General features: G+C 35.9%; 1 protein-coding gene across 2 annotated transcripts in view; it reads right to left on the minus strand.

Moving 5' to 3' along the window:
• The window catches only part of LOC123878115 (EH domain-binding protein 1), a 29,183-nt gene extending 19,405 nt beyond the window's left edge, over positions 1-9,778 (minus strand). For both annotated transcript variants that reach the window (XM_045925187.1, XM_045925186.1), the window contains exons 1-4: positions 9,566-9,778; positions 3,179-3,293; positions 1,145-1,240; positions 474-585 (exon numbers count right to left, since the gene is read on the minus strand). In XM_045925187.1, coding sequence (XP_045781143.1) covers positions 474-585; positions 1,145-1,240; positions 3,179-3,282 — 312 coding nt within the window. In that variant the 5' untranslated portion in view covers positions 3,283-3,293; positions 9,566-9,778. The remainder of the gene's footprint in view (positions 1-473; positions 586-1,144; positions 1,241-3,178; positions 3,294-9,565) is intronic.
• Positions 9,779-9,814: the final 36 nt, after the last annotated feature.

Genomic DNA, 9,814 nt, shown 5'->3' on the forward strand with positions numbered 1-9,814 from the left:
TTATGTCCCCAATTCTGATTTTCAGCCAATCCGAGATGGTGACATATTCTTAAACACTTTGTTTGCCAAAAGTTATAACAACGAAAAATTTTACTAAACAACCACTCAAAAAATACTAGTTGTATTACATAATATCAAAGAAAATGTTAAGCACCTGTAAAAAGATCCAACTTAGGGTGTTTGTGCACTCGTATTCGATTCGTTTTAGTGATTCAAAATAGCTTTCATAATAGTATGGTTGTATGTGCACTGCTTCATTTTTAACCGACTTCCAAAAAAGTGGTTCTGAATTCGGTGTGTTATTTCATTTGGGAAATTGGTTTTAAAAACACGAATATGAATTTAATACGAATGAGTAGACTATTCGCAACACGAATATGAATTAAAAGCGAATCAAATACAAGTGAGAGCACATAACGCCACATACTTTTCTGTAACTTTAGGGATTTTTTAGGTATTTAAAAAAAAATTACATCTTCTAAAACAAAAGTCCAGTCTTTATCCTCAAGTTCATTGGTCCTGGAGTCCCGAAACAGCGTCACCGCCACCGTCTGGTTCTCTGGCACCGCGAATATTACTGACCCTCTGCCAAAGAGAACTTACATTAAACTTATTTCAATTAAAGCTTAAAAGGTGGCTAGTAGAAAGGTGCTTCTACACAATAGATGAATTTTTGAAATTCAAAGAATAGTTTAAACATGAATTATAGACTATGATTCATGTTTAAACTATTCTTTATAGTTTGTACAAATTTTGCATGCCTGATTATGTAAGGTGAAACATTCTACTGGACAATATAATATGTACTTAATAACAACTCATTGTAAAAAATGTTTCTGCAAATAAAAAATCTAGAATCCTGAATCTTGAAAGAAGACGTAATTAGAGTTGAGGAGATGAGTAAGGAGGCGAGGTACAGCGAGGTATCGTAAAGGTCTGCACCCCTACATAGTCGAAACTCAAACCCAAAGCCTTTTATTAAGGATCCGTACCTCAAAAGGAAAAACGGAACCCTTATAGGATCACTTTGTTGTCTGTCTGCCTGCCCGTTCGTCCGTCGTGTCTGTCAAGATATAGAATCATGGAATTTGCACGATTTGACGAAGAAGCCCACAACTCATGCTGGGTAATTTTCAACACTTACTTCAATGGGTCTTTGAGGGAGGGTTCCCATTCTAACGGCTCAGTCAAGACGCGCCGCGACCGACGTGTCCATACAATGCTTAGTTTATTGGGTTTCCTGCAACAAGTACATAAGACCATATGAAATCCAATACACAGAACTAGATGATGCCGCGACTTCATTTGCGTGGATTTAGATTTTTTTAAATCCCGAGGGAATTTTTCAGTTTTCCAGAAGTAAAAGTAGCCTGTGTCACTCTCCAGGTCTTTAACTATACCCTTACAAATGATCACGTCAATCCGATGCTCCGTTGCGACGTGATTGATGAATAAACCAACAAACACTTTCGCTATTATAAAATGTAATAAGTATTGAGAGTGGGTGTAATGCTTTATATGTATAGTGTTTCATTGTATGAAGGACAAGTTAAACCAACCAAAGCCGTGTGATTTCGACGCATTAGAGAGTAAGGCGTTAAATCGAGTGACGTTATATGGATTTTACACTGTAAGTAGTTAAAAACCTCGAAGCGGACAATGACAGGATAGGCCTTTTTAACATCAAAAACTTAAAGAGTTCCCACGGGATTTCCGAGACCCTACATCTACGCGAAAGAAGGCGCAAGCATCATTTTGTAGGTAGTTGAACAAGATTTACAACCTGGTAAAATATGTTACCAAGTTGTAAATCTTGTAAAGACTAAAGTAAATAAAGACCTCTTGGTAATAAGATTTAAAAACCTTCTGAAACGCGGCGTGCGATAAAAGTCAAGGTACATACGAGCAGTAGGCACATTATAGCGATATAGTCGCTTCCAATACCAATATGTGATCTAATTCGCCAGTGAATCGACTGAGGCGTGTCTGCCTCGATAACTAGCTACTGATATTGATGATACGGTCGCGCTGCGGTAAAATAGCTTTTAAGAGGGGTCTCTTCGTCACTCGCTCCATACAAACGTAGTTCCAATTTCATTTGAATATTAAGCAACCAAAGTCCATGAAATTTTGCAGACATATTCTAGAAACTAATATCTATGCCTGTGGTTTTCCAGATGTCTGTTAAAATATTCGGTTTCAAAGTAATGCGGTCTTAAAAATTCACATACAAATCTTTGAGCTCCTGTAATTTTCAAACTACATATTTTTAGAAATATCTAAAACACCACAGGCACAGATATTAGTTTCCAGAATATGACTGCGAAATTTCATTGACTTTGGTTGCTTAATATTCAAATGAAATTGGAACTACGATTGTATGGAGTAAGTGACGGAGAGAGCCCTGTTAGTGGATATCAGAAGTTTTATGGAAACAAGATAAAGTTGAAAACTAAAACCCGACTGCAATTGTCCTATATATTATATAGTCGCCGAAATATTATAGTAAAATTGTTTTTCAGTCGCTTGGTATATTTTAATGTTGTAGTACATTTATATTTATGAACTCGGAATTTTTTTTCTCATTCATTTGACACCCCACTCGATACAATAGCAAAAAAAAAATTTGGAGACTCCCACTATTTTCATGTAATATCCGTTAGGTCAATTTTTTCGTATAAAATGTAGCCTATGTCACCCGGACCTTTACGACGAATCGATTAACACCTCATTCATCAAAATTGGTCCAGTAGTTTAGGCGCTACGGTGGAACACACAGAATCTGGATACAAACATACACACATACATACATAGTATAGATTAATTATAGTATGGGTCAGAGGGAGAGATAAGAGTCGCTATTTATTTTAACATCTTTGGGGAGTCCTTCTATACCTGGAATGTATTATTGAACTAGCCGATGCCTGCGACTTCGCCCGCGTGGATTTAGGTTTTACGAAATCCCGTGGGAACTCTTTGATTTTACGGAATAAAAAGTAACCTATGTGCTAATCCAGGATATTATCTATCTCCATTCTCATGATTCTTGCAGCCAAATCCGACCAGTAGTTTTGCGTGAAGGAGTAACAAACATACACACACACATACACACAAACTTTCGCCTTTATAATATTAGTTTGATATACTGTAGTATAACGTCGAAAAAATAGCTCCTTACCATTTGGGCGTCAATTCGACGTCAATGCGGTGGTAGGAGGCCGTGTACTGGAACTTCGCGGCGCGCTTGTTCACGCGCTGCAGCCGCTTCCAGACCGACGCCATTTTTACAAGCTCTGAAATAATAATGCATTTTTTAGGGTTCCGTACCTCAGAAGGAAAAACCTTATAGGATCACTTTGTTGTCTGTCTGTATGTCCGTCCGTCCGTCCGTCGTGTCTGTCAAGAAAACCTATAGGGTACTTCCCGTTCACCTAGAATCATGAAAGGCAGATAGGTAGGTCTTATAGCACAAGTGAAGGAATAAATCCGAAAACCGTGAATTTGTTTTACATTTTTTTAAGCATTATAGTTTTTGATTTATCGTGCAAAATGTCGGAAAAAATACCCGAGTACGGAACACTCGGTGCGCGAGTCTGATTCGCACTTGGTCGGTTTTTTTTTTTTTTTTTTTTTTATAAAGTACACCAATAGGTACCTACTTGGACTTCGTCTGCGATGGCGTTTGCTGGCGCGCGTGCTGTGCTTGTTTGGAGTGTTTTTTTTTGTTAAGAGTGGCTGGTTTTTGTGTTAGTTGGTGTTTTTGGTGGTGGAACTGACTGGGAAGCGCTCTAAAGGGGCGCCGCGCGTATGTCAGCGGGCGCCGGCGCAGACGGAGTCCATACTTGTATAAATTCAAAAACTTGAAAATATCACAAACTTGACATTGGCTTATCAGAGTAAAGCCAGATTTAAAGAAAAAAAAAAAAAAAAAAAAAAAAAGGTACCTACTTGTTAGACACAGTACTTATACTTGTTGTACAGATATATTGATTTAATTTCGGCCGTAACTGTACAAGAATACAGAACTTTGAACGCGATGCTGAACCGATATAAAACAGAGTTTTATATCGGTTCAAATTACGCAAATAACCACGCTTCTAACCGAAAAACTCAATTATCTTCAATTAATTTACACTAGCGTCTAGATCTAGTAAACTTTACATATCTTGGATGTAGGTCGATAACCCTCTAGCATTGAGCAACACGCCTAGGAGAGGACATCATCGCAACCCATTGCCAGTTCATGACAGTCTGGGAACTTGATTTGGGAGTTTGGAAACGTCGAGGTTTTGACGTCACCGGCAGACGTCAAATGTTCCTCTATTTCACAAACGCTTGACGCTCCTTGTCTTCCTATTTTTCTATGATTTCACGTTACCTATGGCCTAATATTGGACTTAATTCGTAGATTTAGCATCAATCCGAAAGTTCCCTCACTCTACCACTGCTGAGAACGAGTCTCCCTCTCAGAATGAGAGTGGTATAAGTCATAGCCCCAATGCTGGCTGAGTGCGGTTTGGCAGACTTTTTGGCAGAATTATGAAGAACACTCAGGCATGCAGGTTTCAAGCAAAAACATAGAGCGCCCTACACGTACAGTATGATAGGACTCTAATAGGGCTGCCTCGTTTCTGTATCAGGGATGTTTGCTGATGCCAGAATAGGTGTTTATTTTATCATGCGCAAGAGATACAAAACGCTATAACGCCACAAGGATCCTGGGCAGGTTATTTCCCCTTAAATCAGTCATTATTTCGTCGCAAAGACGGCAAGATGTCGATTATGTAAAGCTTCATCAATCATTATTACAATCTCAATTGTTGTAGTTGGCTGAATTTATAGTATTATTGTTGCGACAATGAATTGTCAGTCAATTGACAATCAAAGGTGAATGCGATTATCACACTACAGCTGTTATTCTACGGCGGTAGGCCCCAAGATTCAAAAATTTTGGCATTAGGAAACAACTACATTTATGATTTAGACCCAGTAGTCATGTATAACGACAGACGTTACGAATAGCGCCTCCCCTTCGTGATAGGGACGCGCTTTGTAACCTGGAGTTATATAAAGGGTGCTTCAATAAACTACACTAAACTTTGAGTTTAAAGCTTCCACAGTCAAAGGGGTGGAAGCATACTAGTGACTGAAGTGGTTCAGACGAAAATAGAAAAGTAGAAAGTGTAACACCTGGAACACACTGAGTAACTCAAAACTCTAGTAAAGATTGTCAAATAGGATTTTTTTGTTTCAATTTTTGCTACTTTTTAACCCCCGACCCAAAATGAGGGGTGTTATAAGTTTGACGTGTGTATCTGTCTGGTGCATCGTAGCTCCTAAACTAATGAACCGATTCTAATTTAGTTTTTTTTGTTTGAAAGGTGGCTTGATCGAGAGTGTTCTTAGCTATAATCCAAGAACATCGGTTCAGCCGTTTGAAAGTTATCAGCTCTTTTCTAGTTACTGTAACATAGTACTATTATATTATTCTGTGCTGTAACCTTTACTTGTCGGGGGTGTTATAAATTTTTAATTTACACTTGTAAGTAAGTGCATTAATACTTTTACTATTACTTTTACTATTACTTTTACTTATACTATTTCTTATTAAAGGAAGCTACAGTCAGCAAAATTTATTCTATTCTATTCAATTAAAAAAAACCTAAATCCAAGCGGACGAAGTAGCGGGCATCATCTATATCTAGGTATATTTAGGTATGTAATATGTATACATAATTATTCGTTCGCGATTATCTGCGCCGGCGCATTATCGCTCCAGCTCCTGTAAACGGAAGCGAACAGATAACATAACACAACTAATAATAGTACACTATTATTAATAAACAATATCAAAATAACACACTTAGTGATTTTCCTTAACGCTTTGCAGAAAAAAAGAAAATATTTATCACTAGCTGATACCCGCGACTTCGTTCGCGTGGATGTAGGTTTTTTAAAATTCCCGCGGGAACTCTTTGATTTTCCGGGATAAAAAGTAGCCTATGTGCTAATCCAGGGTATAATCTATCTCCATTCTAAATTTCAGCCCAATCCGTCCAGTAGTTTTTGCGCGAAGGAGTAACAAACATACACACACACACACACACACACACACACACACATACAAACTTTCTCCTTTATAATATTAGTGTGATCATCAAATTCAAATTCAAAATGTTTTTATTCAATTAAACTTTTACAAGTGCTTTTGAATCAAAAAAATCTACCACTGCACTGGCCCGACAAATGCAACAAACAAAACAACCAAGAAATCAAAACAGTTCCTTAACATTCTTACACCTACTTGAAATACCTAACACTACTTTAATATCATTATCATCTTTATGACCTCATCTCAAGTTATTACAATCAAATCTATAAGCTATTTATATGAGACATAAGGTATATTTTATGAATCTGCTAATTTGAACCAATGCATATCAAGAGTCTATTTTTAAGCACACAGTTTATATATAGTATATAACTATATATATATTTGATAGTTTGTTTATTGTTATAATTTTACACATGGAATCCTTAATTTAAAATGTTTTTGTTATTTTGTATAACAAAAAGAAGTCTGAATATATTAGGTACTTATAGAATTTACATACTATACATATACATATGTATATGATGTACTTAAGTTACCTTAACCCTTACAAAGACTGACATTGTGTCTAATTCTGTTGCATGAATTTGCTATCCCTTTTATAATTGTAATGCTCCCTGTGGAAAAGGATAGCACTAGATTTACACATAGACCTGCCAATTTTTACTTTAGAGATTGCATACAACAGAATTAGCCAGAGTGTGTCAAATAAAAAACCTCTCTCTATGCAACATAGATAATTTAGAGGGTTGTGATTTTTATCCAGTCCAATCTTTAGTTTCTAGACCTAGCTGTTTGAGCTATATGTTGAAAAAACAACATGTCAGTTAGTCAGTTATTAGCAGTGGTATAAGCTCTGTGGTCTTATGAGTGAAAAGTATCATATTTGATTACCAGCAGGGGAAGTTTGGAAATTATAATCTATACATATAATAAAATTGTAGAAAAGTGGTGTCTGTACAATGGAAATATATAAAAAAAAGTAGCAGGGGTTGTTATTATATCGATGCCGAACCCGAAATTGTAATTAATTTTTTTTTGTCTGTTTGTCTGTGCACGCTAATATCAGAAACGGCTTATTCGATTTAGATACGGTTTTCACTAATATATTGTAGTAAGCTTCACTTAACATTTAGTGTTTATTTCATGTCAATGGTTCATAAATAAAAAAAACTATGTCAATTTAAAGAATCACGGCGAACATTTTTAACGTTCATGCTGCCCGAAAAGTTACTATTCCACGCGAACGAAGTCGCGAGCACAGCTAGTTTCTAAATAAGTCTTTGGGCTGGTCTGACCAGAGGCTACAATCATAGCTAGTTATCACTTTAACACTAAAGCTGTACCACCCAGCAATTTAGCTTACAGCTACAATGCTGTTTAAAAACTGAGGTATGGGACTATAGGCACAAAAGGGATAAAATCTAAGTCATACAAGCAACTGAAAAAAAGGGGTATGAATGTTTAAAATGTCATACCCCTTCCAAGTTAGCCCACTTCCATCTTAGACTGCATTATCACTTACTACCAATCAATTGCAATCAAAGATCAACTTTTTATGGAATTTAAAAAAATGTCCTTTACATTACATATATAGACTAGCTGACGCCCACGACTTCGTCCGCGTGGATTTAGGTTTTTCAAAATCCCGTGGGAACTCTTTGGTTTTCCGGGATAAAAAGTAGCCTATGTGCTAATCCAGGATATTATCTATCTCCATTCCGAATTTCAGCCAAATCCGTCCAGTAGTTTTTGCGTGAAGGAGTAACAAACATACACACACACACACACACACACACACATACAAACTTTGGCCTTTATAATATTAGTGTGATTATGTACCCAATATACTTGTAAGTATGCAAATAACTTCATGACATCAGCCTTTGATAATATGTAAGTACTTATAACGATTGTAGGAATACCCTGCCCTTTGACATCTACAACACACAAAGGATAAATATTCATAGATAAATTAAAAATATAGTATAAAGTAGTTATGTTTAGTTTCAACATTAAAAAAATATATAGCTAAGCTATACTTAATATGTACAAAAAACGCTTGTTTATATGTATAACTATGTGCATAAGGCACTTAATATTTTTGTGATACTTTTTTATAACACATGGTCAATTTTGTACCACTTAAATCACTTGTATATATAAGTGTTTTGACCTCTGAAGTAAATTGACCTTATACCAAGTGTGGTTTCCTGTTTCAGATAAACATTGTTTTACACAAATCACCTATTACATACTAGATGATGACCTCAACCTTGTCTGCATAAGTTTTAGGTTTTTAAAAATCCTATGGGAACTCTTTTGATTTTTTGGAACAAAAAGTAGCATATGCCTATCCCTGGGATGTAAGCTATCTCTGTAAGTGTAAATTTCATCAAAAAAAAAGGCTGTGAAAAGCTAACAGGCAGACAGTCACACTTTTGCATATTAAGTACAATCAAAGTATGGATATTTCTTATATTATGAAACATACCTTCTAGATACAAATATACAAAATCAAGTGTTTTTCTGTGATTTCGAAATAGTAACTGCCTTTTCTAAACTAAAACTCAAATGTTTATTTGCATGTTATTACACAAACACCTAAGAACCACTTCTTAAGACACCCACTTGTCTGGGATAATCTTAGAATTAGTGGAACAATTTGGATAGAACTTTCACATATAGGGCTCCTAAATTTTTGTTCTGACATAAATTAGGACAAAGGCTGAGATGTATAAAGGGTGCTTTGACTTTGAGACTTAAGTTACAGTTAAAATGAGACAGATTTATGTCAGTATTATAACATTGCCTTGTTTTAGTCTATTAGTTAAGTCTGAGCAAAGACAAAGTTTGCTCTATAGATCTCAGCCTAGGATTCAAAAAGGGATTTTTATAGCTGAATCTGATTCCTAACTTGTATACCCTAGTAACTAGTAAAAAATGTTGCTCAAACAGTATATTTAAAAATCAATCATATAATCTTTAAGAAGTTCTTACTTAAGTACTTATTAAGAGGTATTTCAGGAATTAACTGAAAGCCTCTTCTATGCCAACATGAAGCTTAAAACTTAAATTACAACATTCTAACTAGTGGTCCCAAAAAGATAAGTAAGTAAGAACCCCCTGGACATCAATCAATACAGGCCTAAATTACCCATCAAATGTTGGCTTTGCTAACAAACTGAAACAACATTATGTATAAAGGGATCTTTGTAAACAAGCGTGAGCAAGCAAACACACTCAGTGCAAGATTTACGTAGTTTACGAGCTAAAAATAAACCATAAGAAGCCCTACGCGGAGTAAATGATACAATACGTCGATTTAGGTAAAAGTTCAAAGAACCGACCGTGATATCATCGGTTCCTTGTCGGATATACGAGCGCACTATTAATTAATGATGGATAAAATACCGCCCAACCTTGGTTTATGCTAGCACAATTTTTACTCACAAAATAAGCTCTTCCAAGGGATATCACTGAACTGCAAAGGTCATTTTGTCACAATTCACTGGTATTATTCGCACAAAACACGAAAGTATTACAATATCTATATTTCTCGTGTCACATTAGAAGCGAGGTCACTGTTCAAACGATTTATTTTTACGTAAATTTTTACAAAATGCTGCAGCGAAAAGCAATTCTCAGACCATTTTTGACGTTTTACCTAATATGGTGTTGCCACATGTCGTACAAGTTTTT

This window comes from Maniola jurtina, chromosome 25 (assembly GCF_905333055.1).
Source record: "Maniola jurtina chromosome 25, ilManJurt1.1, whole genome shotgun sequence".
NCBI lineage: Eukaryota > Metazoa > Arthropoda > Insecta > Lepidoptera > Nymphalidae > Maniola > Maniola jurtina.